Genomic DNA, 27099 nt, shown 5'->3' with positions numbered 1-27099 from the left:
GGCTGCTCGGAGCGCGAGCGGCCGCGGCGTTAGGTGGCGCATGCGCGTGAGGGCGGAGGGGCGCTGTCACGTGACCCCGGCGATGTATGCGTTTCCGGGTAAGAAGGGCGCGCGCAGGGTAGCGGCCTGTTTCCGCGGCGGCTGCAGGGGTGAGGCCTCGGCCTGTCCGCGTCTCGCCCGCCCGCCCAGCTCCCGCCAGGTACGGCCGCGGGCGTGGTGGTAACGGCGAGGAGGGTCCTGAGCGCTGGCTGGGCTGGGCTGTGGTGGCGCAGGACAGGGGCGGGGCCGGGCCGGGTCGCGGCCTGGCCGCCCGCCGGTGCGCTGGGGCACCGGGCTCTGTCGCAGGGAGCTCTACCGGGGCAGTGCCCGCCTGTGCCTCGGCTGTCAGAGTTGCTGCCAGGCCCGGTAAGCGGCATGGCGCGGCTCTTGTTCCAGCCGGAGCTCCCCGGGCGGCGAGCAGGAACCCTCTTTCTGCCGGGGCTACCGCACGGGAAAGGGAACGAGATCGGCCTGCCACCCCGCTTTGCCGAGCGCCCGGCTCTCTCCGGAGAGCGCGACGTGTGTGCCGCCCGCTCTGTGCGGTTTCTGGTCGGTGCTAGTAGCTTAAGGCACGTTAGTGTTGATAGTCCCTTCCCTAACCCAATTAGAGTAGTCACAGAAGAGCGGCCGAAGCTTCAGCCTTACTTTCATCAGTGGGGCTGAGGGGTTGTCTTCAGTCATGGAAGCTTTCTCCTCTCTTTCTTTTGTGGAACTGAATAACGATTGAGGGATGTGAGTAGAATAGCTTTTTTTTTTTTTGATGCAGCTTTACCAAATGCTAAGTGTTGAGCTATGTCTAAAGCATAGAGCTTTTGAGTGCCTTATATTTTAGTTCCTTTTTCTGGTTAACTAGTTTGCATATTTAAATCTTAAAGGGGAATATTGATTGTATTTAGGCAAGGTATAAATTGTTTTTGACTGTTGTCTGACAAGGTACTGTTTACCTTTAAATGAATCTCAATGCCTCAGAAATGCAGATTCTTCTATTGTGCTGGATGTGGAGTTTAAAGTAGTATTTTCAAAAGCTTCATTTTTTAGCTGAGTGATTTCTCTGTGGTTTGATGCCAAGAGAAGAGAATAAGAGGAGATGAATTGACTTGTTATTAATGAAAGTTCTTCCATCATCTCCATATGCAAACTTGCAAGTGTTAAGGTTTTGCTTGTCCATCTTCAGAGGTGGGAAAAGTTTGCTGGGGACAGGCCTAGTGTGACTATGTGGGGTTTTAAAAAAATCTAGAAGCTGTAGTGAGCTGCACCGTGTGTACATGCGTAGCAGGAAAGATATCTGTTCCTCATGTCTGGCTTCTGTAAAATCAACTGAAAAATACTGAGGGACCTTTTCAATACCTGAAATTCACTTACGTAATACTCACTTAATGGTTCTGTTAAAATGCAGAGGTTAAAGTGTAGAAGGAAGTAGGCTGACTTTTTTTTTAAGTAGATTTTGAGATGAAAGCAGCATGCTGTCATTTGCTCCTTAGGTACACAATTTAATTGCGTGCTCCTTATAGCAGTTGTCTTGCAAAACAAACTATATTTGTTCTGCTTCAAATGCTGAGATGTTGATCAAGGGCTGAATGTAGATGGTCTTGTATAGCCAATATGACCATATAAATGTATAACTCCTATTTATTTGTGCCTTCTTCTGAGAACTCAAGGACAAAACCCCATGAAATAATTTTTGTAAGCCCTCTTTAACGTTATGAATAAAATCATCTCACATATTCTGTTATGGTTTTCAAAGCATCTGGAACAGGTGAGAGTCCTAATTTACTTTAAATTTTTTAGAAATGGCAGTTTATAACAGACTTTTTAACACTTGTATTTGGTGTTCCAGCACTTGTGAACTAAGCCAGCTTGATTTTAAGGACAGAATCCTGACAACTGCCTCTTTTCCAGGAAAAAGGAAGAAAACACCTATCTTTAGACTTATGGTTCAAGCAGTTATACTCTTAAGATGCAAACTGAAGTAGGTTTAACCTGATGTCCTGGAAATGGAAATCAGTTCATTAGCTGTGCAGAAAAGTAGTGGGTTTTAGTGACATTTTCTTGTGATACCTTTTTTCTTGCTGTAATATTGTAATTTACCTGTTGAGATAGTTTATATTAGCAAAGACCGATGTCCCGTGATTCCAGTAAGAAAGCAGAACCACGTGGCCATCATGCATCCAGATCTTCTTTTATGTGTTGGAGTTTCTGACCTTTACATAGCTCCCCGTCTTTCACTTCTGTGAAAGAGATAAAAATGATAATACTTGCTGTTCTTAAACTAAGGATTTCTGAGTTGGCTGTGAAAAGTGCTATCATCAGGTAGAAATTAACTACTTTTCTTCTACATGACTAATAAATCCTTGCATTATTACAATATATTGGATTTTTCAAGTTAAGCCTTTTGGAGCATTGATTTAGTGTAGCAATGTACCTGAAGGAAAATGGACATGTGGCTCAGCCAGACTTTGGTTATATGAGACCGTAAGCTGCATTAGGCTCAGGTGCAGGCCTCAAACTTTAGCTATATCAGACAGTGACCAATGGGCCTGAAGAACAGTCAAGGACGAGTTGCTTATAGGAATGTAGATATGAAGGCAGCTGTGTGTGTGGGAAAGAAACTGTGTAAGCTTAGAATAGAAATTAGATAAAGAAGGAATTAGGTAAAAAAATGTAGAAACTGCTACTATCAAGATACTAACATAGTTGAGCTTAACAAATCATATTCTGCTATTAGACGTGTGAACAGATCATGATAGACTGAGCTGTCCAATCATAATAGAATACATCATGTGTTTAGAAAAGAGTAACATATATAATGTGATTGAATAGTAAAATAAATAGCTTCTGCATTGATCATAGTGGTCTGATGCGTGGTCCGTGAATCCCGTCCCGCGAGGTGGTCCCTGCCATTTAGAGCTGAGTTAAATAGAGGCTTTGGCATAGTAAAAGCAGAAGATGTCAACACTACTACAGCAGCTGTAGGAAGACTGTTCTAAACCTTGCTTTAGTTTGTATATGCAGAAATACAATTTTTTTTCCTTTGCTTTGTGAGCTTTTAGATTAGTGATATAAAATTATTCAGGAGTGAACTTTGAAGTCAGAACTTTTCTAATTTTCCTTTCTCCTTAATTTCTCATTCCTCTAGCTGACAAATGATAGCGCTTTTGTACATGAGACTTTTAAGTCAATGTCCAAAACAACTACTTAGTTTGCATTTTAAGTAGGATGCTGAAAATCTACAAGCATATCTGATGTTGAACTTGGAACTTGCCTTGGAAGTTGTCTGAAACTTTACTATGCGGTATTTAGTGAATGATTGCTTTCAAATCTACCTTAATGAGAGGTTGCTGATGAGAATTACCCAAGAAATGTGAGAAGTAGTTTGTAAAAGTGTCTTAAACTTAGATTACAACATGAGTAACTTCTGAACTCTGCTTTAGTGCATCAATTTTGTCTCAGTGTAGTGAAATATGTGCAAGTAGGAGTTGCTTCCACACTAAAATGTGGTATATCTGAAATGAATAGATGTTACTTAGTACTTACTGTTCTTCAAAAGTGCTCAGAAAACTGTTCAAGTCTTGGACCAAAAGCCTGTTTTAAACTGTCTTGTGGGCACTGTATTGTGAACACAGTGTGGATGAGCTCAAGAGTAGCATCTTCTAGACAGCAGCACAGCAAGAGGGTTTGTTTGTAATAGTTTTGGGGTTTTTTTTTCCCCTCATTGTATTTTTTTTTTAATTTCTTCATCTGCCACTTAAAAGAAAATCTAAATTGTTAAGAATTAGGTGTAGTGTCTGATTAGTGAACTGTGTATTTGCATCAGATGGCCTGTTCCATACCAATCGTAACCATTGTATTCTCTTGAGTGCACAGGGTACCTAGTGAAACTTCACGTGCTTCATCTTAGTGTCCTAAAACAAATGCATAGGGAGTTGTTCACATATTTACTGTTACTGCTGATCAAAATACAGTCTTTTCTCCAAGCAAATGTTTAAAATTCATTGTTGCAAACACGCAGTAAGTTAGTATCCAGGAGAAACCCTATGCTGAGAGTATCATGAGGAAAGTCATAACTCAAGCAGCCAGAAACTACTTCAAACGGCATATTAGGCAAAACAGAGGAAGAACTGGGAGGACAGTTGCTGGGGTCAGCTTCTTGAAGATGTGCAGAGACACATACTATCAGTTCCTGTGCGATGCAGGGGCTGAATGATTCAAACAATGAGTCTAAGCCTTATGAACTCAGTTGCTACCTTGTAGAAATTTTATTTGAATTTTCAGTTGGAGAAAGCAGAGAAATGTCAGTAAAATAGGCTTAAATTTTGGTCATTAGTTTTTAATGTGTCTCTGGTACTGCAGTTTTATTAAAAATTCAGTCTTCAAATTTTTTTATTCATCAGCTTGTGTAACTTATTTTTAGACATTGCACAATGTTTTAAAATTGGTCTGTGGCTGTAATCAGGTCAGGAGAAGAGAAATTGAGTTTTGTTGTGAAAGGTGATCGTACAGAACAGTAAGTTTAACTTGTTTCTTTCTAGCCATGTAAAAAGTGTCTCTCTGGCTTAATTAACAGTATGATTGCATTCAAACTTTGTACTTACTCATGTTCTGCGATGACTGTTTCTTTGCATTTAAAATGTATCATTGTTTCCTGTTTTGATCAGTGCTGATTTTCTTAACATGAGTTTATTCCTGCCAGTCTTTTAGAGACAGCGCAGACAAGAACTTCAAGTGGCTTGGACTTGCATGTCAGCAGAATGGTTTATTGTGTGCCACTATTGCGGATGTGGTGTTGCTGGTGATGGGTGAGCCTGAAAAAACAGAGTTTGACTTGCACTTCACAGGGTGAGTTCTCCAAAAAAAACTGTCTGAAATAATTATCTTTAAAGTATTTGTTTGTGTAGTCTGTGGATTTTTTTTAATATCTAGGTTGTATTTTAGTTCTTTTTTTTTCCTTATAATATGCATTTATTATCTCCTATAGAATCTAGAAAGCTATCAGGTTTCTTACAGTTTGAGAGAGGGAGTGAACACCAGAAAGTGAACTGATGTAGTCCTAAATGTTGGATCAGGTTGCTCAGGACGTAGATTTTTTAATTGTGAGGTTGATACTGCTTGAGCAGTGCTTTGGACTACATGAGATATCTTCCAACCTAAGTTATTGTGTGAGAAACCATTTCATAAGCAGTTTCATATAAAAGAAAAGAAAATGGAGACAAGTCAAACTTTTCCTTGTGGGTTTTTTTTTTTTTTCCTTGTGCATGATACCTCAACTTAGTGATATGTGAAAGAATGTGTTGCAAGTATGGGAACTGCAAGTATTGAGCTAGCATCTTCTGTTATGTTCCTACAGTTCATCTTTAGCCTGCTGTCCTGAAGACAAGAGGTTCTGGCTGGTCAGCAGTCTCTATTAGCAATTCAAGTCGATTGGAGAATGGAAGGTGTTGAGTTTAAGGAAGAATGGCAAGATGAAGATTTTCCAAGGTTTACAATTTTTATTAAAGTAATTAAATCGAATATATAACATCCAGAATAAGCTTTTTTTTTTTTTTAAGTCTTCCTGGTGAGCTAACACTCAGTCTGGAAATTCTTTCCATTAATATAGTAGTCTTGAAAAAGTTTTGTGACATGATTCTTTATGGTGTGGAAAGGGATCACTTCATGTTCCTGTGTAAGTTAAGTAATACAGGGATGCTACTGTTGAAGTTTCTAGTATTACCAAAGTGAAATTTATAATTTTCTCTTTGTGTTCTGTGGTAACCTTTTGCAATTATCTTGTTTGACAGGCTGAGACATTTCATTAAGTGACATTTCTGAGCAAAATCTTTAGCAGCTAAGACTGCTAGTGATACTTGGGCCAACAAAGAAACTAAAACAGCTGACTTCAGAGGGATTTCATAACATGACTAAGCTACCTCTGTAACACATTTAATGTCATATTCCTGCTTGAGGAAATTTGACAAGTTTTCTTAAGGATGACACACTAGTAGCAACTAGCATTTTAGTGTTTGTCACATCAGCAGATGGTCACTTGAATGCTCTAGAGACATTTTATACTACTTTAGTACTTTGTTTACTGAAAGCATGAACTTAAATATAAGTAAATGTATCTCAGTATGATCCTACAGTTGTTTTTAACAGTGTTTTAAGTGTAAATATTTGCCACTTAGCTAACTATTAGAAGAGTTTTGTAACAACAGTTTCTACTTTACCAGGCCTCTGCCAGAGGATGATCCTGTTGAGTCAGATATATTGGCTGCAGCTGGAACAGAAAATGAAGCTGGTAAGGACACTCCATTCCAGTCAAGCTGACTGCTTTCTACTTAGATGGCTGTTTTAAAACTCCATTTTGTTATAAGGTTCTGAGAGGGAAGGGTTGGGGGAGGTTTTTAAGTCAGGCTTGAGGAAATAGCATTTTAAGTGACATTTTTGTGTTTGAAGGATATTATCAACATCTTTTCTAGAAAAAAAGGAGTTTTGGAATAAAATGAGACTTTTCATCTTCCCTGTGAAGAGAGCTATTCAGGCAATACTGGACAAAAGTGAATAACTGCACTTGCTTCCTGACCTGTCTTAGAGTCTTGGTTCATTGTTTGGTTTCTGTGCATCAGCTAGAGCCTGTCTTAGTTTTGCTCCAAATTTCAGACCTTTGTGGCCTTTTAGGAGCACTGCCTGTCTGAATGGTCAGAGAAGAAATAATACAGATGGGGATTTTTTTACACTTCTATGTTTTTGCTCTTGTCTATCAGCTTTACTTGCGGCATTTCTAGCGATGGATCAATCATTTTATATTATTCGTCACTTTCAACTGCTGTCTAAATCACACAAGTTATTTTCCTTGTCTCCAAACATACTGTGTTCACCTAATAGTAACTTGAATTTTCTGTCCTCACTGTTGTCTGTCAGCCTTCTTTTTTTGTATTGTTTCATGAAGGATAGTTATGATGTTACAAATAGTAAGGAAAGCAAGGGCTGAAGATATGAATCTATTGCATTATTTGCAAGACTTATTTAGGATAATGTCTAGCACAACTTGTGATACACTTTGATATAGCTACCATGGGTAATACTTGCATAGATGGTAGCAGGATTTCAGATTTTTCTTCTGTAGGGAGTATAGAGATGTACTTCTGTGATCATAGTGTGTCTGCAATTGGGTGAACTTTAGTAATTGAGAGATTTTACTTTCAAATGCTGTTTTCCCTTGTGTTTACATGTTCAAATTACAACATTAACTTCCAGTGCATTCTGAGAAAGCACTGTGCTCTTCTGGCTTGTTAATATGCTTATAAATGACTTTAACTTGGAAAAATTTAAAACCACTTTTTTAAACACAGAGGTTAATGGAACCAAAGTGAAAAAGAAACTAATGGCTTCGGATATTAACATAACTTTGGATCGTAGTGAGGAATCTGTTTTGTCTGATGACTTGGATGAGAGTGGAGAAATTAATTTGGATGATTTGGATACTCCTTCAGAAAACAGCAATGAGTTTGAATGGGAAGGTAAGTATTTTGTTATTTTTATCTGATGCCCTAGATATTTCTGTCTTATGCACAGCTCAACAGATTTTCAGATGGGAAATAACTAGACTCGATACTGCAAATGGAAAAATACAGTCATCAGATTAGGAACTCGGAATAGGCACAGTGAATCTTTAAAGAGCAGTCAGACCTTTACTGTTTAATAAACAGGTAACTCAATAGCTGTAATTTCAAATAAACTTAGGTGAATGTCATTAAACACCTGTAAGACTCAAAGTTATGGAAAATCCTCTCAAAGGCAATATGTTGTTAAGAACCAGCCTGGGAGGGTAAAAAAAAAATTGGTTTATATGGATTATAGATTAGTTTTCAGTAGAGAGGAATGCTACAGGCTTGGGGCAGAATGGCTTGAAAGCTGTCTTGTGGAAAAGGACCTGGAGGTGTTAATTGACAGCCGGTTGACCATGAGCCAGCAGGTGACCAAGAAGGCCAATGGCATCCTGACTTGTATCAGAAGTAGTGTGACCAGCAGGACCAAGGAGGTGGTTGTCCCCCTGTACTCAGCACTGGTGAGGCCACACCTCTAATACTGTGTTAAGGCTGAGAGTAAATATGATCACCCTCTACAACTACCTGAAGGGGAGTTGTAGGGAGGTTGGGGTCAATCTCTTCTCTCTGGTAACAAATGATAGCATATGAGGAAATGGGTCTAAGTTGTGCCAGGGGAGGTTTAGCTTACACATTTGAACTTTAGGAAGAACTGTTTCACCAAGAGGATTATTAAGCATTAGAAAGTGATGCCCAGGGAGATGGAGGAGTCACCATCCCTAGAGATATTCAACAAGTGCATAGATGAAGTACTGAGGGATATGGTTTAGTTTAGTGATGGACCTGGCAGTGGGGGGTTAGTGGTTGGACTCAATGATCTTAAAGGTCTTTTCCAACCATTAACGATTCTGTGATTCTATATGAAGATATATAGATTATAGAATAGCTAGTCAGAAATTGGTGAGTTGCAAGACTTTGTATTTAAGGAGGACTGAATGGTTTTTAAAAACAAAAAAATGAGCAATACCTGATCTCCTTTCGCATGGTTGTGAGAATGGCAAAAGGTCAGTAACCTTAGAGTTTGCATGCTTTCCTGATTGGAAGTGGTAGAAGAGCCTCTATTGTGTGTCAAGTAATTCTGAAGTTACTTGATAGGAAGTTAGCTTAGCTATAGGCACACTGGTAATGATCTTAAGATCATTTGATATTCTAACAAAACTTTTTTACCTAAAATAAAGTTTGAATTTAGTTTAGTTGTGTTTTAAAGGCCCTTTTATGTAAGCCAAAAACTGTTATGTTGGTCAAACAGTTAGGAGTCTTAACTCCTGTAAACTTCATGACTTTACATGTTTACTTATTAGAAACATTCTTAAGTCAACTATTATTTTTTAATTCTGGAAGTAATTAAACAGGAAACTCTCTTCCCTATTACATAGGAAACAGTATCTGATCTTCATTCTGAGATAGCTTATAAATGAAGAAACACTGTTTACAATAAGGTTTTGTTGTGTTGGGTTTTTTTTTAAAGGCTAAAGACATTACAAGTCATGTTTTCATAATGGAGCGTGGGTTTACCTGTGTAAAAGTATTTTCATCTTTCTACTGAAATGGTGTTTAGGATTGATTTTGCCATGATGCAAAGGAAATGTTCCGGATGTTTGTGCCTTGTTTTTAAAAATGGCTGAAAAGGGTTTCTGTCTTTTCTTCCTTTAATGCTGCTGCCTTCATTTTCCTGGAAGGATAGTTTCAATTAACAGCTTTGTCTTGGGAACAGACAACTAACTTGCAGTAGGTTTTTCTCGCTTTGGGTAAGATCTATGCAACAAAGTCAAGAATCATAATTTAATTGGAGCAAATTGTTTTGCAGATTGCTATCAGCATAAATTTCATATATATTGATTGCACACATGTAAATTAGATGTAATTTCTAATAGGTTTGCCTGCATGTCTGCTTGCAAGGTACTGTCAATGTTTCAAATCATGCTTTTATGTAAATCTATGATTAAGCAACCTGTGTAATTATCATTCGAGTTAACCACTTTGTCTATGTTGATAAGTATCACCGAAATCTGCGTTCTGAAAGCCTACAAATTAAACAGGCTTCTCACATTAATGGAAATTTGTCATGTGCTTTAACACAGAACATTACAGTCAATGGATAACTGCCAACATCAATTATTTTGATAAATATGTGACATATGAAATGGTATTTTGTAGTGACTGAAGGAACTAAGTCAGCTGATATATGACTGGCTAAAGAAATAGATTAGATAGCAAAGTGGTTAACCCGTGTTGTGATTGATTGTCACAGTATGTGGTATTCATAGTGGATCTTGAATATGCTTTACCTTTGGCAGATGATCTTCCAAAACCAAAAACTACTGATGTAATTAGGAAAGGATCACTTACTGAATACACTGCCACAGAGGAGAAAGATGATGGTCGACACTGGCGAACATTTAGGATTGGAGAACAGGACCATAGGGTGGACATGAAGGCAATTGAACCATATAAAAAAGTTATCAGTCATGGTGGTAAGGATCAGCGATGTGCTGAGAGAAAATGTTCAGAAACTACTTCTTCAGGTTGAGTGAGGTGGCATATGAAAAGCCTTGGGCATCAAGACTCATGTGATGATTCATTGATGCAGTATTAAGACATATGATTGATTATTTAATATTTTTTCCTCTGTTAGACTAAAGTTCCAAAATGTACCCATATTCAGGTTAAACTGCTAACGTGCAGATAAGTAATGAGATGTACTTACACTTGTAGCGCTGATACTGTAGAACAGGTGACTTTTTTTGTTTTAGGAGTGTTGAAAGCATTAACTGTACATCTAAGGCCTAAATCAATTAATGACTCTTCCCAACAGTATGTGGTTTAGATTGGAAGATGAGTTGGAAATATAAAATGTGATTAAATATATTGAGATTATATATTCAGATGTTGACTGTAGTTACAGCACTTAATTTACATCAACTTCAGCTATTTCCTTCAAAAGGAGACAAACTAGAAAAAGAAATCTTGATGTTCTGTAACTGTGTGAATCTGTCTCTGTAGAATACATGCGTGTAAATTCCTTAAAGGAAAGTAATGAAAGACCTTGGGGAATGTGCTTGACTTTGTGTAAATGTAATCAATGTGTAGTCACCTTTGTCACTATTGCTATTTTATTTTTTGTCTTTAGGTTATTATGGTGATGGGTTAAATGCCATTGTTGTATTTGCTGTTTGCTTTATGCCTGAAAGCAGCCAGCCTAACTACAGATACCTAATGGACAATCTATTTAAGTAAGTTATCATTTGCCTCTGAATATTGTCTTAATCTCACATCATGAGACTTGGCATTTTAATGTAAGGGCAATTACTTCTCTCTTTATGAAGCTTTTTATATTTTGGATGAGGGAAACTTAGCAAATTTTGCAAACTCTGCTTGTCTCTGCAGGTACGTAATTGGCACTTTAGAGCTGTTAGTAGCAGAGAACTATATGATTGTTTACCTGAATGGTGCAACAACACGGAGAAAAATGCCAGGTTTAGGCTGGCTTAGGAAATGTTACCAGCAAATTGACAGAAGGTAAGATGTTCTGCAGTGCTTTCTTACAATATTCATGTGGGTAGTGATATTTAGGAAAAACTGCTGTTTAATGCGGTGTCTAGTAACAACTGGTTATGATTGGATTAAGCAAATTGCTTGGTGTACTGAAAAACATCTTCCAAGGATAAGACAGTATGGAGTAACGCTACAGGCACGTGGCATTTTTTTAAATAGTGTTAGAATACTAAACACTGTTTCCACTAGAATGTCCTTAAAATTTCATGCCTTAATACACTAAGGTTGATTCTTCAAGAACCACTTCAAAATTAGCTGTGTAAAAAGATTCAGCGGAACTTCAGGAATGTTATTTCCTTGTTATTGTTGTTACTGATACAATAACTTAAGTTTTGATTGTACAGTCCTGTGGTATTTCTTTTGTCTGGTGAATGGTAGTTTCTGAAAATGGAATGTCAGAACAGATTTTTTTTTTATACTGAACTCTTTTTAGTCATGCTGCCTTTTTGTTCCAATAATTATGTCTGCTGCTTGAATCCTTCAGGTTAAGAAAAAATCTGAAGTCCTTAATCATAGTTCATCCTTCTTGGTTCATCAGAACACTTCTGGCCATCACAAAGCCTTTTATTAGGTAATACTCTGGAAGCTGTTTTATTTCTATTCTTTAATTTATTTTTTAAAGAAAAACCTGTCAACTGTTCACTTTAAAACTTAAACTTGTTTTAATATTGACAAAATTAAAAATTTTAAGTTGTAACTGTACCCTGCATTTGTTCTTCTACAGCTCAAAATTCAGCCAAAAAATTAGGTATGTCTTTACCCTGGCAGAACTAGCCGAGCTCATCCCCATGGAATACGTTGGCATCCCAGAATGCATAAAACAGTACGTTTTATTATTCAAACGTGTTCTATGCTGATCATGTTTTAGAACCAGTATATATTGTATTCAGTGATTGGTTTGAATGTAATGCTTGGCACTTAATAAAATTTAATTCTACTAAGATCATTGCTATGTCTAGGAGGAGTCTGACCACATTGCAGTTTGGTATGCAGTAGCATGGATAGTCAGTGTATAGGGATTTTCACAGATAGAGCCTTATGTAACTACCAAATGTGAGTTAATTCCTCTAGAGACAAGGCTTCATTCCAGTTGTTCTGCCCCTTGGTGTACTAAACTGGTTTGTGTGAGAAATTCTGAGCATATTGATACTGAAGTTACTTATAGTGTCTTCAGTGTTCATAATAACATGTACAACAAGTTAAGTGACAAAAATATAACTTGGGTTGGGACTTCATTTAAAAGAGCTATGGTGGAAAAATACTGAATCCCTACCTGTAGCAGTTCTAAAACTACACTGAAGAGGTGAAGGAAGCATCAGCGTCCTTGTTGTTTTTCCTTTTCCTTCCCTTCAGATACAAGTATCCATTTTATTGTCAGCACAAATCTGATCTCAAATATCACGATGATACTTTTGTTAATAGCATTTGTGGGTGCAGTAATGGGGAAAATTCTAAACCTGAGTTTTATTTAAAAGAGCCAGATGAAAATATCAACAATTCTGATGCTAAATTGATCAGCCTATTAGAGGATGTAACACACAAAATGTATAGATTATGCATCATAGTAGGTGATCACAAACTAAGAACGCAATAAAGAAGGATGACTGTCTCACATGCTGTACAGAAGGACACATCCTTGTTGGGCAAATCCCTCCTGACCCCTGCAAATGGCTGGTTATTGCAGTAAACAGCTGGTACCAGTTGCATGGATTAACTTTTCTTAAAATAGAGAAAACATATTTCTTGGGACATGGAGGAAAGAAGTGATGACACTAAAGCATCCTTGTGTCATCTTTAGAATCTTTTTTTTTTTACTGGAGCTTTTGAAATATGCATTACAAATATTCAGGCTGTCATTCCAAGTCTTCTGTATTGTTGAACCTTTAACTGTTGTGTGAAAGCTGATCTTTGACAGAGTTAATTCTCTGATTTAAATTACGGAGTTAATTCTATTATTTCTGTGGAAGATTATGTCTGGTTTCAAACTGTTATGAATGCATTTTAAATTTTAGTGATGGGTGTTAATATTGTACAAGAAGTTGTATTCAATCTGCATGTTATGTCACAGTAACTAAATCTTTCAGATGTTGGCAGTACAATGTATTTTTTCTTGATTTATATGGGTTTCAAAACTCAGTATGTTTTTACAAAGTATATCAACACTAATACCAGTTTTCAACTTCTGATGAATTTGGCCTTCATATGCTATATTTACTGAAATCAAACTTTTCTTCACCAAGGTATGAAGAAGAAAAGTTTAGAAAGAAACAGAAAAGGTATATTCATATTTTGATTAGGGTTGCATCTAGATAAGACCATTTGCACTGCAACTAACTCCCAGTTGATTGGCTTGCATAAAGGAATGAGCATTTGTAAATATAAACATGCACTAGTGATTAAGTTTTTATGCAGAAAAAGTAACTATACTACCTGCACGTATGTTATATCCTCTAAAAGAACTTGCCCTGGATGTTGAAACAGATATTTGTGAATAGTCTCTATTACTCTTGAGATGCTCACTTTTAGGGAATATGTGGATTCTCAACAACCTTCAAAAGGCAAAAAGTAGTGCTTCTGTATGACTTGATTAAATGAAGTTTCACTGTTTCTAACAAGATGTCTGAATGAAGAGCTAGTTTCAGGCACTAAGCTGTAGCTATGCATCAGCAGGCATGCAACTCTGGAAGATGTTCTAATAACTTTTGTATTTTATATCTTTGATATTCGCTACCTTTTTAGTTATCTTGCACAGATGCAATCTAAATTAGTATTTTGAGTGCTGTTTGTATTTGCAATGCCTATGTTCCTTGCTAATAAACATTGGATTTTCATTTTCGTAATTTTCAGTCTCCTGCTAACTATTCAAGCTATTCCAGCAGCAGATGAAATTTTTGGAATGAATATAGATTTTTCACTGTCACTAACAAATGTACTGAAAGGTTTTGCTACTAACTGTTAATTATTCTGCACGTGTGTAACTTGAGGGAAGCTTATTATCTAAATGGGTACTGGGCACAGAGAGGAACACAGATTAAAATAAAATTAATTTAAATTCTTTTTGAAACCTAGCAGAGCTAGTGCCAAGTGTTGAATGATATCTAGGACTTATTCCAATGAAGTGATAATTTTGCAGTATGTAACCTGAAGTACTAAGCCTGTCAAGCTCAAGAAACCTTTTTAGTATTTATTGAACAACAGTTCTGCTTGATTTTTTTTCTTTTCCCCACCACGTGTAATTTGACCTAATTCTATTAAAAAGCTCATTGCAAACCTGAGACATTCAAGCAGGATTGTAAAACCTTTTAAAATCTTCAGTACAAAAAGCACTTTTTACTGTTCCTGTCAATAGCATCCCTTATACTACCATCATTTTGTAAAAAGTAGTATGTTCCCAAATAACACTTACGTATAGAGAAGAGATCATAAGCATTATTTGATATTGAGACTTTAATCAGGTTGAAAGCACTTGTAGACATGACATAGGGGAAAGGACATGTGATGAAGTTTAGTTACTAAATTTGTTGGATGTGGTAGTAGGAATTCTTTGGCTTTTTTATGAAGCACTTTGGAAGCTAGAATATGATACACTTCCATGGATTTATATTGTCAGATATATGTTTATGCATAGCGTGTTTTCATTAGTTCAGCATATTGTCTTACACTTGCTCTGATTAGTCTTGTAAGTCACATCAAAATGTGCTTTTTCTGTGATATTGCAGTGAGGACAGGGATGAGTTGCAGCTGCATGCTGTGGAGGTGAACAGGTATTTGACTAGGACACTTGTTTCTAGATCACAGAATCTCAAGGGCTGGAAGGGACCTCTACTCCAGACCTATAGGATCTTTATGTACCAGCTTCAGTTCTTTCCACTGCAAAAGAAAAAAAACAAACAACTTCTGTCTTTTATTGGTTCATGACCTAGAAGACCTGTCATAGTTTTTATCATATTGAAAAAACTGTCTGCTTATACTTTGAGAGACTGGACAGGTCAGTGACACAAGTTGTTAGAAGAAAAAAAGTGTTCTTAGTCTCTTTCACTTTTAGACTGCTGGTAGTTTAAAAATAAATTTATCTCCATGCACAACTTGCTTTCCAGAAGATGTAGTTAAGACCATACTTTGTTCTTACTGTAAAGAGAAAAAGTACATCTTATGCAGGACTGTCAACCATCCACTGTAAAGCAACATTTTTGTCTGCTAGTCCTGAAGCAGATGAGCAAAAAAAAATAAAAAAAACAAAAAAAACAAGGCCCAATAAAAAAACAGTTCTAGCAGCATGATGATGATTCTTTTTTTTTTCTTGGGTAGTTAAACTTACTAGAAAAAGTATTTAAGAAGCTGCTTAACTGCTGTTGATTCAAATAGTGCTGTTACCTTCTTGGCTTAATAACGATAATATTAAAGGTAATTCTCTGCTTGTTCTGCAGTGTATGAATCCATCAAAGTAATAGTGCTTGACAGTGTTGTCACATTACCTACAAACTTCTGTCCCTGCTCACATTCATTAATAAAAGCACAGACTCTGTTTTTTTTTTCTTCTGCAGTCAAACTCCGCTTGTGCTTTTCAAGTTCTTCCTTTCAAATGTTATTTATTTAAATAGCTTCTTAATTTTTTATTTCTAGGGGAAGTAGGAAAATAAATGGGTTTTTTGAAGGACATTGTTGTGACTGCATTCAATAAAAATCTTAGTTTCATATTTATTTACTGAAACTTTTTCCATGTAAAAGCTTTGTGTTTTCCAGTTGAATAGTTTTTGCTTAATATATGAGCTATCAAACTAAACTACTTCTTAACATAGTTTTAATTTTACTACTTTCTTTGCCAAGCAGAGTTGACCAAGAGCTGAATGGAAAGCAAGAACAGAAAAGTGAACAGTAAGTTTGGAGTGCAAACAAGACTGAAGAATATGCAGATGGAATGATGCTACTTTCTCCATTTACAATGCATTCTCTGTGTGTATATATTATATAACCTGTTGCAAAAAGTGCTTAATGTCTTTGGACTAGCACACAGTGGACTGCTTACTGCTGTATTGATTTGTCTTGACCTAATAGCTATGTTTATATAATCATTTTATATTGCTAAATGTCAACCCTATATTTTCAGAGAATGTTCTTGCAGTTGTTTATCTAAATGATGCATGTTCTTCAGTAAAATATTTATATACCTAAATGTTAAAGGAAAGAGATAATATATATTTTTATGACTGAGCAATATATCATGTATACCTGCTGAAGGAATTTATTTGCAGGTAGACAAGGCCATAAGTTACTACTTCTTGTTGTTGTTATTATATAAATCTGTTTTGCTGTAAATGGTCAAGTGCATTTCTTGTCACAGAAATGTTAATTTGTTGGAATATTAACATTCACATAATGTAGTCTTTGACCAAGTGTGGAGATCCCTATTTTTGTTCACTCATTTACCTCACTAGAGTGAGCTTGAGCTTTGGTTTCTCTCTTTCAGAATGCAAAACTGCATTTCTGTGAACTTCAGTCGGTTGGCCAAAGGACTTAAACCAAAGCCCCAATAGAAGCTGAACTGTTGAATGACTATTGAGATAAGAGACCTTCCTCAAGTAGAAAATTTAGATTCTGCTTCAGTAAATCAAGGCTGTCTCAGATACCAGTAGGAAATTAATTAATTGTGGTTCTTTCTGGATGAATATCAGTTGTCACCAGTAGGAACTCTGGTTTCAGAGTAGAGCTTGGGAGCTGCATTAGGTATCCTAGCCATAGTGTCATTTTTTTTGCAGAGATATGAGGGAGTCTTACATTGCTTGTGTCATCCTTGTAGAGGAAACATCGATTTCTAAATGTTTGGCACATTATACCAGCACTCAGTGCAGTTAAAGTTATTTAAAGGTTGGGTTTGGTTTTGGGTTTTTTTTTTTTGTCCCCAGGATGTCAGTCAACTTGTGTCTATGAGAACTGTTCTTGGAGATATAGTAGTGTTTTTAGATTTCCCAAGGCAACAGTAGTGCACTGGTTGGTATGTTGTGGAAGTTTGTAATGTCTGATGATAATCATTGCTATTTCCCCATAACGGCAAGTGCATGCAAATCATTCAGGAGTTGAGCAATATAATATTGTAGCAAATACATTAAATCTTCACTTCTGGTTTTTATTGTGCTCACAATTGTGTCTTAATGCCAAAAAGATCAGGCCTTGATTATATTAAGAAATTGTGTTAAACTGTTAAAGAAAATAAGATTGCATTTAACCAGATTACTACCTGACACTGATAAATAGCAGTTGAGAGTTCCATGGCCAAGTCTTACCAATTCACAGTCTACTGTCTCTAATGATACTTGTGTAGACTCTGAGAACGTGTTCATGTCAGATTGGTTGCCCACCTCTCTGGGAGTTAAGTCTGCAATTGAGAGACTTTCGTCTCAAGATCTAGGTACATCAGTTACAGTAGCCTCTGTATCGTAGTTTCAAAGAGACTAATGTGCAGAATCTTCTCTTTCAATAGGCAATGCTAATTCCAGGTTTCCTTGCATCTATTTAATTCGGTTTTGATCTTGCTCTGATTGCAGAACACAAATGTGAACAGTTTTATTGGGACTATCTTACCTCCTGCTTTGTTTTTGAGGCTGACCCATATGAAAGTTCTAGTCAGTAAGTTGACGCAGCCTATTTACTTCTTATACTTTCACAGTATGGATTTTATGAACATGTAAACTTTCCTGATTGTTACTGTGTGGGTCCTAAGCTAGATACTAAGCATTATGATCATCTCATTTCAGGCATTTCTGAATTAAAGTAAAATCATGTTCTTAGTGGAAGGAATGTAGGTCTGTGCCATATTGTTTCCTCTGTATAGTGCAGAACAGAGTAGCCAGTCCCCTGTATAGGCCATATTATCAGACGATAGGACTGTCATTGTCTTTTCTGGTGGTTGAGGATTTCTACAGTTTCATGCTGCAGTAGTACTGTTTCCTTTGGGGAATTTGTAATTTGCTTACTGAATCATTTATTTTTCTAGTATAAGTTCTTGTGAAAGCATATACAGCACAAAAGCTCTTCTATCCCTAAAGAGATGCAGCTTGAGAAACAGATGTACTGAAAAATCTCTCTCCTCTGGCCTTCTTCAGCTCATGGTTTAATGGTAAGGTGGATGTTTACAAAAAGCAAAGAGGTCCCAAAATTATCATCCTCTCAAATGGGTAACTTTTTGCCAAACTTATCTTTAAAGAATCTATAAAATTTAATATATTTTAGTATTTAAAACCATTAAAACTTATTTCCCAACCTGAATCACTTAGTGAGAAGATACAGTATTGTAGGGAATTCTCTCTTCAGTGGCACTTTCTTCTAAAAGTAAAATGCATGTTGCTCAAATACAGTTTGAACCCTGTTTAAAAAAGTAATTTGAGTCACTTTTGATTTGGAGATCTCATTAGTTTGTTTATATATATGTGGTAATAAGTTTTTTGTTTTGTTATTACTGTGTGGAACTGAAGTAGAAATGTTTGGGCCTGTGGCTTCTCTGTGTGTGGATGTGACATCCTGTTGCAGAAATCAGTTTACAAAGTAAGCATTCAGAAGTGGTAAAGAATTTGAAGAAGGTGTCATTAAAAGCTGATGTGAGTAGACTCTAGATGGATTGGATGTTCTTGACATTGTGTGCCATGTTCTGTTAGAAAGTAATGGAGAGGGATATATAAGGATTTAGTGCTGAAGCAGATTTAAGGCTTTGAGGTTCTAGGATGTTGAAGTGGAAAAATTCTTGTTCCAAAAAGCTTAAAAGTAGCTAGAATAATATGTAACCTTGTTCATAACAGTGCAACTTAGCATATTTTCTTCCATTTATTTTCAGTGAACAAGTGAAAAATAGTACTTCTTGCTGTGAGGAACTTTGTGCTGAGAAACAGTAGTTATATTCAGAATTGCATACAATTAGTATATAGCCTCTGAATGTTAGCGTGTTTCAGCAAGGTTGTTGCATCATACACTTAAATGCTTTAATGACAGCTTAAAACCTTTCAACAGTTAATTTGTAGTACTCTTTGAGATTAGGTTGCATGTTGGCAGTAATGGATTTTTAATGAAATGACCTCTAAGTGTGTCATAGGGAGGAGAGGGTGGCATTGGTGCCTAGTCATACATCAGCTTCACTGATGTGATCTCCTGAAATGTCTGTAGTTAACTGAAAATAATGGAACTGTATTGTGAATGAGCACTTTTTAAACTAAATCTGTTACAGAGGAATCATTTTCTTGGTGAGTAGTGTATTTCTTCCAGTGTCAATTTTTTGTTTGTGTATCCTATGGATTTATACAGTATTTATTATGGCTTAAATGCATATCTTAGCAAAAGTTGTTGTCTTTGCAGATGACTTCCAATTCTCAAGTCATTCCAGTCTCCCTCAGAAAAGTCTCATAAGAGGAACAGATTGGGGAGAGATAATGACTTTTGGGTGTTTTTTGTCACTGCAGAAGTCTTGCAGAGCTTTTGGTGAAAATTCTTATTGAATCCTTGTGGATGCAGGTCATTCTCTAGAGGATTTGCTTCACCGACTGGTGGTTGGAGACACTTAAAATAAGTGCTTTAATTATACTTTTTAAGGATACCTGGTTCTAGCCAGAGTAGCACTCTGAAGTATAAGGAATATTTAAATATTTGTGTTCTAAAAGACAGATTTTGCAGCTTACCCAGCTGCAAACTACATTGTTAAACTACATTGTTTCCCTTATCACATCTTGCTCCCTATATTGAGCTCAAAGGAAAAAAGGGCATTGGTGAAGTGAAGAGGGTGCAGTAGTGTTACAGATTTTTCATCATTCCCTTCAAGCACGGCTGAGATCAGCAAAACTGAAGCCATTCTTTGCTCAACTAAATCTTTTTTTTTTTTTTTGGTGTTGCAATTTGAACTGCCCATATCACTTGGATTTTTAAATGCACTGATTTTTTTAATATTGAAAAATTATCTGAGGAGAAACTACTGGAGTGTTATTTAAAAAAAAAAAATCAAGTCCTTATCTTACTGTGTTCTTAGGCTAGCTTGCTCAGCTGCCTAAGATAAAAATATTCATGGGGGACAGTGGCTCTGCAGTTTTTTTATTCAGTCATTGGAACAAAGAAGACAAGTCTTGAGTAGTGGGCACTCATCTGGTTGAAGGGGGAGGTAGAAGGGTTAGAACATTGTCTATTACAGTCAGTAAAATTCAATGGGTGATAGGGGAAATGTGCGGTGTTTAACAAAATGAAGCTGTAGTACTTGTGCAAATAGGCTATGAATCATAGATGATAAAATTGGTTTAATTTACTATTGCTACTATTTTCCTTTGCCCCTTTCATATAAAACTATGTAAGTACAAGACTCTTCACCTACCTCTTAATGTTTTGGTCATTTCTTTTTAAATGAGGTTCTGTTTTCTGTTTGTTCCAAGGTGTAATGGAGAGTAATGTGCTAAACACACTTCTGAATGTGCTAGTTGTTCATACTTATGGGAAACTTTTTAATTAGGAAAAAAATAAAAATGCTATATACAATAAATACCTGTGCAAAAGGTCTGAATGTTTTTTTATTTGCTTAGGACTATGTTGAGGACAAGAACCTTTTGTGATTGGATACACCACCACTTCACTCTTTACCAGGAAATTTTGTTCCCAAAGCATTGTAGGTGCCATTTGACAAGTCGCTGTGAAATTGAACAGTTATTTTGAAGATCATTTTGCAGTCAAATATTTCAAAGGCTGTTGGCAGGGGGCTACAGGTTCGAGTATAGTAGAGGAAAATGGATTAAGGCTTAGTTTAAGGAGGGCACTACCTTGTAAAATAAACCGCAACGGGGCACTACAGCCCCCTGAACTGGTCGTTAATATGTAATTTCAAACCGTGACCCCTCACTCGAAGTTAAAGGGAATGCCACGCCAGGGGAAGCCGCAGCATGCCCCTGCCCCCGTCCCGTCGCCAGCTCCCCGGGCCGAGGCTGTGTCCCCGCCCGCCGCTCCGCCCGCTGCTCCGGTAGGCGGGACGAGCCTGGCCCCAGCCGTCCTGCTTCCGCTTCCGGGCCAGGGGCGGCCGACAGGGGCCCTATTTCTTCCGGGCGCTGGGAGCGGGTGAGGCTGGGGCTGCGAATGGGCCGACCGCAGCGGGAGCCCCGGGCTGGGCCCGGCGGCCTGCGCGGCACGTCCTCCCTGCCACCTGCGCCTCGTTCGCCAGGCCGCGGGCGGCTTCGGGGAGCGGCGGGGCCCGCGGGCGGGGCGCAAGGCCGCTCCGGCCGCGGCGTTCGCTGGAGATTCCCGCCGCGGCCTTGCACAGCGCGCTCGTGGCGCCGCGCGGGGCGGGGGTCGCTGTGGCAGTCCAACAGCGGGGGCACAAAGGCCTTTCGGTGCCGGCCCGGCAGCCACCGCCTCCCTCCCTACTGCCTTCCCCAGTTTTCCTGACGGTCGTTAATGCTTTGCGCTCTTGAGCGCTCTGATTTGTCGGTCAGTGTTTGCAGAATGATGTTTAAAGTTGAGGGTGCTGTTACAGTGCCTTGCAGCTCAAGGACTCGTTATATTTGTTTTAGATTGGTTGGGTTTTTTTTAAATTTTTCTCTTTTTTTTTCTTTCTTTAATGAGAACAAGGACACAACAGGCATCCAGAGCCGTGGATGTTCAGGAAGGTGTCCAGCCCATCTCAGTAAACCATGGCATACCAGCTGTATAGAAACACCACGCTAGGGAACAGTCTTCAGGAAAGTCTGGATGAGCTCATACAGGTGCGTGTAGCATTTAGAGTCTGGACAGTTAGCTTAGTAAAAAGACCACGGGTTTGTCGTCGTTGTGTTGAGGTACTTCTGGCCAACGTTTGGAAAACTTACTGATTGAAGTAAAAAGCTGTTGGTACTCTAATCATTTGAGAAACATTTTTCTTAACATTTTAGGCAAAGGAAAGAGTTTTATGTGAGTGGCATCATCCACTGTTGTGTTGCCAAATAAATGAACAGCCAGGTTAATCTGGATCGCTGTAATTGATTTTCTGATGTTCTGGTTGTTTTTAATATATATTTATCAGAAGAAATCTTTTGTCTAGTACAAAATTATATCAGCACATTGTTTCTTCTCTCAGTTAATGTAAACTGCTCCAGAGATCTACTTCATGTGAACCTTATGTGATATTTTAAATTTTTGCTGCAGTTTTAAGTTTACTTTGAGACAACTCAAATTATCTTGTTTTTTTAACAACTATGTCAGTCACAGCAGATCACGCCTCAGCTGGCCCTTCAGGTGCTACTTCAGTTTGATAAAGCTATAAATTCAGCACTGGCACAACGAGTCAGGAACAGAGTCAATTTCAGGGTAAGAAAATATATAAAAAAATACATGAAAATTTTTCACGGTTGGTGCAGAATGTTGTTATAAGCTGTATGATCTAGGCAGAAACTTCTCAAGGTCTGTTTTGGCTCTGTGCTGTTTACACATGTACTGTGTATGCAATTGTAAGGCTTGTTACATTTTTACTGTGCTAGGGGTCTTTTGAAGGAATACAAAAGCCAGAAACACACTTGATGGGTGAATGAAAAGTGGGAAAGAAGAAGAGGGAAATGCTTTGAGTGGCATTGTCATCCTCAGTGTCCTGCAGATGGAGGAGGAGACATGCCATGTACTTAGCAGAAGTGAGATGAGGACAGATTTTCAGCCACATCTATAATGTGAAGAGAGACTAGAGAGCTGTAGATCTATCTTAAGGCAAGTCACTGGATTATTTTGTAGCTATCTTCTGTAGATGTTACAGGAAAAGTGAGTATGGGGTGTTTTTTCCAGCAATAAGTTAAATGTCAATTTGATTGTAATTCTGAGAGGAAAAAAAAAATCTAAGCCCTAAAACAGTTGTCCCTTTAACTCTGTCCTAATACTCCTCTACAGTTTATTCATAATGCATTAATGAAGTGAGTTGTTAAGATTTTTATACCATATCAATTGTATTACAAAGCATATAACGTCTTTCTTCTAACACACTTAACTTTTTTGTGTAGGTAACATAGTACAGAAAGTTGTTCAGAATGTGCTTAGTGGATACATTAAAAAAATGTTACTTGGAACTTAAGTTCAAGAGTATTGGTGAGGATGAAGGTTGAAAGGTTTACACGTCAACATCCTTAGTAGTACCTCAAACATGAGCAATGCTCCTTCACATCACTTAGGTCAATTTTATAATTACTTTTTATTTGAAATATCACTTTATATAAGCAATTGCAGAATTCACGTTTTATGATCATTGCTTTAATGTTTTTTTCCTATGGCCTGTGTTCTGAGAAATCTTTTCTGATACCCATCCTTTGTACACAGTAGAAAAGTTATAAAACAGCGTACGTGTGAAGCTTCCCCTTGGAGAGACTATACAGTCATTATATGGTCATAAAAATTTCAGCCACTGGAGGGCATTTAAAGTGCAGTTTTCCTCAGTTTTGTTTGCTTGCTACGTTTGTACGAATTCAGGTTCACTTCGGGTTCACAGTTGGCTTTACGGCAAACCTAGTTCTAGGAGGCACGTAGTTCTGTACAGAGTAAACATATTTTCTATTACTGTTTGGATGCATCCTATAGAAAATGTCTCTTGTCTTTTTAAAGGGGTCTCTGAATACATACAGGTTCTGTGACAACGTATGGACATTTGTACTGAATGATGTTGAATTTAGGGAGGTGACTGAACTTGTGAAAGTGGATAAAGTGAAAATTGTAGCATGTGATGGAAAAAGTAAGTATGGAGTACGATATAACTAAGCTGAGACGCAAGACTTGATCATTTTTAGAAAGCTCTGACCAAATGTCTGATTAAAGCTAGATTGATTATATTATTCAGATAAGAGTAACACTTACTTTAACATATGATGATAAATGAAACAAAAACAAGCTAAATTCTTCCCTAACTCATAAGCACTGAAATAGGAATGTGTTAGTGCTGTACACTTGCTATTGGGAAGTAATGTACTACTGGAGCAGTTAGAAAGTCAGAAGTAATCTTAATTGAATTTCTGTGTGCTGATTTTTTTCTAGTATTAACCTGTCTGTTAGAAGAGCACCCTCTTTTATTAAATCCGAGGAGTGCTTCTTCAGTCTGAGCAAGCAATTGTCGGAGAACACTAAGTCACTGTTTGCTGTGTTTGATAGTAGCAGACCCAAGCATATGGAAAGCTTATTTGCAAGTCATAAGATTCCTATATTGCTCAGCAAGCCTACTGTATGTACACTGCATACCAGAGTTTATGTTCCATATCTGCTTGACTGGATTACTTTTGTCAATGTTGCTTGAAATTCTTTGCTGGAAAAAGTAATTTAGTGACATTTGTAGCAAGCTGGTTTATTATTTTTCAAACCATCAACATGTCAGAATATCAGTAAAGATGTGTGAGATGGTGCCACTCGTTTAATCCCTGGGGAGCAATGCTAACAGAGGGAGCTAAGAATGGAAAAGGATTATTTAAATATACCCTAGACCTCTGAAACAGGTTGTTCATGGGTTCCTGATCCTGGCATGATTACAATACCTGCTTCAAGTTGTAGTTCAGAAGAGCTGACAGAATTTGTTTGCTTCACTTCTGGTATTAGCCAAGCATATAAGTTTACTCTATTTTTTTGTGTGCCTATTATAGTTAGTAGAGGAAACCTAATTTTCCAACTATTAATTGTTTTCACTCTTGATAAAGTATGCAGATAAGTTTTAAAGAACTAAATTACAGCCTTTTTTTCTCCCCCAAGAAGTCGACTTGCTAAGGGAACATACTGATCAGTTATTTATCTTTCTTCATATCCAAGTTATGTATGTTTTCATAGCTCTAAGAAGAAAGCAGTAATGGTAGTAATACCAGAAGTTACTGGTGTTAATTGGCACTTCCAACAGAAGTTCAGAACAGAGAATTTTCTCTGTTGTTTTATGAAGATAATGCTCATTCTTGCATGTGTTTCAAAATGCCTAATAAACTGTAGCCCATACTCCACAGGAGCTATGCTACTGGGTGTGCAAAACCCTTTATCTTTAGTAGATCATGTAATTTAGCTAGATGTGCTTGTGGCTGACTGCAGTAAGTGTTTGTGGATCACTACAAGTTAGAGCAAAGCTTTTTGTATTTTTAATGCCCTAATAGCAAATGTGTGTACCCAACCTTCGAAGCTTTGTGGTGGCTCATTTCAATGTTGCTAACTGAAGTGAAACAGCACAACCAGTTTGTGCATCGCACTGATAGCAGGGAGGGAATTGGGTAGGTACAGAACATGTTCCAAAATGCTTGGGGAATGCCTTTGAGTTTGGGGAAGATATTAGAAAGGGGTATTGGTTCTCTTTAATTTATATTCAACTGTAGTAGGGGGGACATATGCTCACATTTTCTTTTTTCTTTCCTAGACACTGGTTCCAATACTGCAGAATGAATAGAACTCTGGTTTGTCTGCAGTATTTTCTGTTAATATGCAGCACTTTTCCGGAGAGGAGCATGGAAAGGGACTGTGTTCATACTTAATCCTTGTGATGCAGATGTGAGTTAATGCAAACTAGAAAGCATCACAGAGTTGAGAGCGGAAGAAACACCTGTAGCATTTCTTCAGTTCACCTTATAGGGCATGAATATAATGTTACTTTTTTTAATTATTATTACAACAGATACTGTTGCCTTTTTTTGTTCAAAATAATTTCTGTAATAAACTTTTATTTAAAAACTGGTGAATGTGTGATCATTGGAAAACTTTGTTTAAAAATAGTCATTAATATAATATATTCTCCCAATATTGTCTGTGTTTAATGTTGCAGATGCAAAGGTCTTTCAGTTACAGGGTTCTGAGTGTGGTTGTGCTGATGAGTATTTCAAGAAATGTCTTGTTTCAGAATGGTGGAGGAGGACATCAACAGAAGTTTATCAGCTCATGCTGACCAGTTTATTTGACTGTTTGTTACTGCTTCTTAATATATATATGTCCATTTGGTATCCTGTGCTAATGATACATTGACCTTAGTAACTTCAATTATTGCATAGCCAATCAAATTGAAATGGTGAATCTGAGTCTCATGAGATTGCATTATATTCTCAATAAACCAGTGGATAGCTTTGCTCTTTTTAGACTTAACTATTCAACTAAATAACTCCAATCAAGAAACCCTTAAATAGTTTCTTCAGTTGAAGTGTTAATATAGTTGGCTGGCAGGTAATTTGTCTTGAATTAGCAGGAACTGTTCCATCTTAGCCATATGAATGCTACCTGTCTTGCCAGCGTCAAATTCATTTCCTTGTGACAATAGGCTTCTTGCAGGCCACAAGAAACTGGAAATTGCAGCAGAAAAATTAGTGTATAGTTGTTTTCAGATCAGTCTAAATCTACTTCATGGTGAAACGGAGCATAATTTATATGATGAAACCTTTATGGGTCAGTGGCTCGATCTGTTAATTAAAGTCCTACTATCTCTTCTAATAGCTTTCCAGACTGATATGTTATGGTTTGCTAGATCCTACCTTTAGACATCAAAGAATATATATTTAGGGTTTGGTTAACTTCTGCTTCTGCCACTTTAAGTGAGAAAGAAGTAGACAAACTTCCTCCAAGTATTATGTTTACTGTAAATTTTCCTTACCTCCTAGCTATGCTAAATGTCTTTTGCTGCAAACTGCCGCTTGGTAAGTAATCATTTCTGAAACCAGAACAACAGACTGTTGCTCTCAACAGCACAATAAGCATCTCTTGAGGTCATTGTCTTAAAGGATACAAATGTATATCTGTACTGTGGGTTTCTCTTTTTCTGCATCAGTCTCAGTCTTCTAGGTTTAAACTCTTTTTTATTCTCTAATAATTGCATGGTAAACTGAATTTTAACCCGTAAAAGTTGTCTGTTCCTACTTCCAGCTGTTTGCAGTCTTTTCCTCTCTCCAGACAGAAAGTACTTGATCTCCAGTTCTCTCTAGCTTTTGGACCCGCTCCTAATTAAAATAATCAATGAAGT

General features: G+C 37.5%; 2 protein-coding genes across 8 annotated transcripts; both read left to right on the top strand.

Moving 5' to 3' along the window:
* The first annotated feature begins 77 nt into the window (after nucleotides 1-77).
* On the top strand, nucleotides 78-21848 carry BNIP2 (BCL2 interacting protein 2). 7 transcript variants are annotated; one of them, XM_062000666.1, is made up of 13 exons: nucleotides 78-98; nucleotides 4730-4875; nucleotides 5384-5514; nucleotides 6246-6313; nucleotides 7368-7535; nucleotides 9920-10096; nucleotides 10753-10855; nucleotides 11010-11141; nucleotides 11662-11748; nucleotides 11902-12000; nucleotides 13418-13453; nucleotides 16008-16052; nucleotides 21753-21840. In XM_062000666.1, exons 3-13 carry the CDS (start codon nucleotides 5465-5467, stop codon nucleotides 21838-21840), a joined length of 1053 nt encoding a protein of 350 aa, XP_061856650.1. In that variant the 5' UTR covers nucleotides 78-98; nucleotides 4730-4875; nucleotides 5384-5464. The 7 variants fall into 7 exon arrangements, with proteins under 7 accessions (XP_061856650.1, XP_061856651.1, XP_061856647.1 ...); XM_062000667.1 differs by having other exon boundaries at nucleotides 97-199; nucleotides 21759-21848; XM_062000663.1 differs by having other exon boundaries at nucleotides 97-199.
* GTF2A2 (general transcription factor IIA subunit 2) lies at nucleotides 21803-25834 on the top strand. Its single transcript, XM_010205894.2, has 4 exons — nucleotides 21803-21892; nucleotides 22368-22472; nucleotides 23745-23871; nucleotides 25516-25834. Exons 1-4 carry the CDS (start codon nucleotides 21821-21823, stop codon nucleotides 25539-25541), a joined length of 330 nt encoding a protein of 109 aa, XP_010204196.1. The 5' UTR covers nucleotides 21803-21820; the 3' UTR covers nucleotides 25542-25834.
* Nucleotides 25835-27099: the final 1265 nt, after the last annotated feature.

The sequence above is a fragment of the Colius striatus genome, chromosome 7, assembly GCF_028858725.1.
Source record: "Colius striatus isolate bColStr4 chromosome 7, bColStr4.1.hap1, whole genome shotgun sequence".
Classification (NCBI taxonomy): Eukaryota; Metazoa; Chordata; class Aves; order Coliiformes; family Coliidae; genus Colius; species Colius striatus.
Note: the sequence above shows the minus strand (reverse complement) of the source record. Positions and strands in the feature narration are given on the sequence as shown.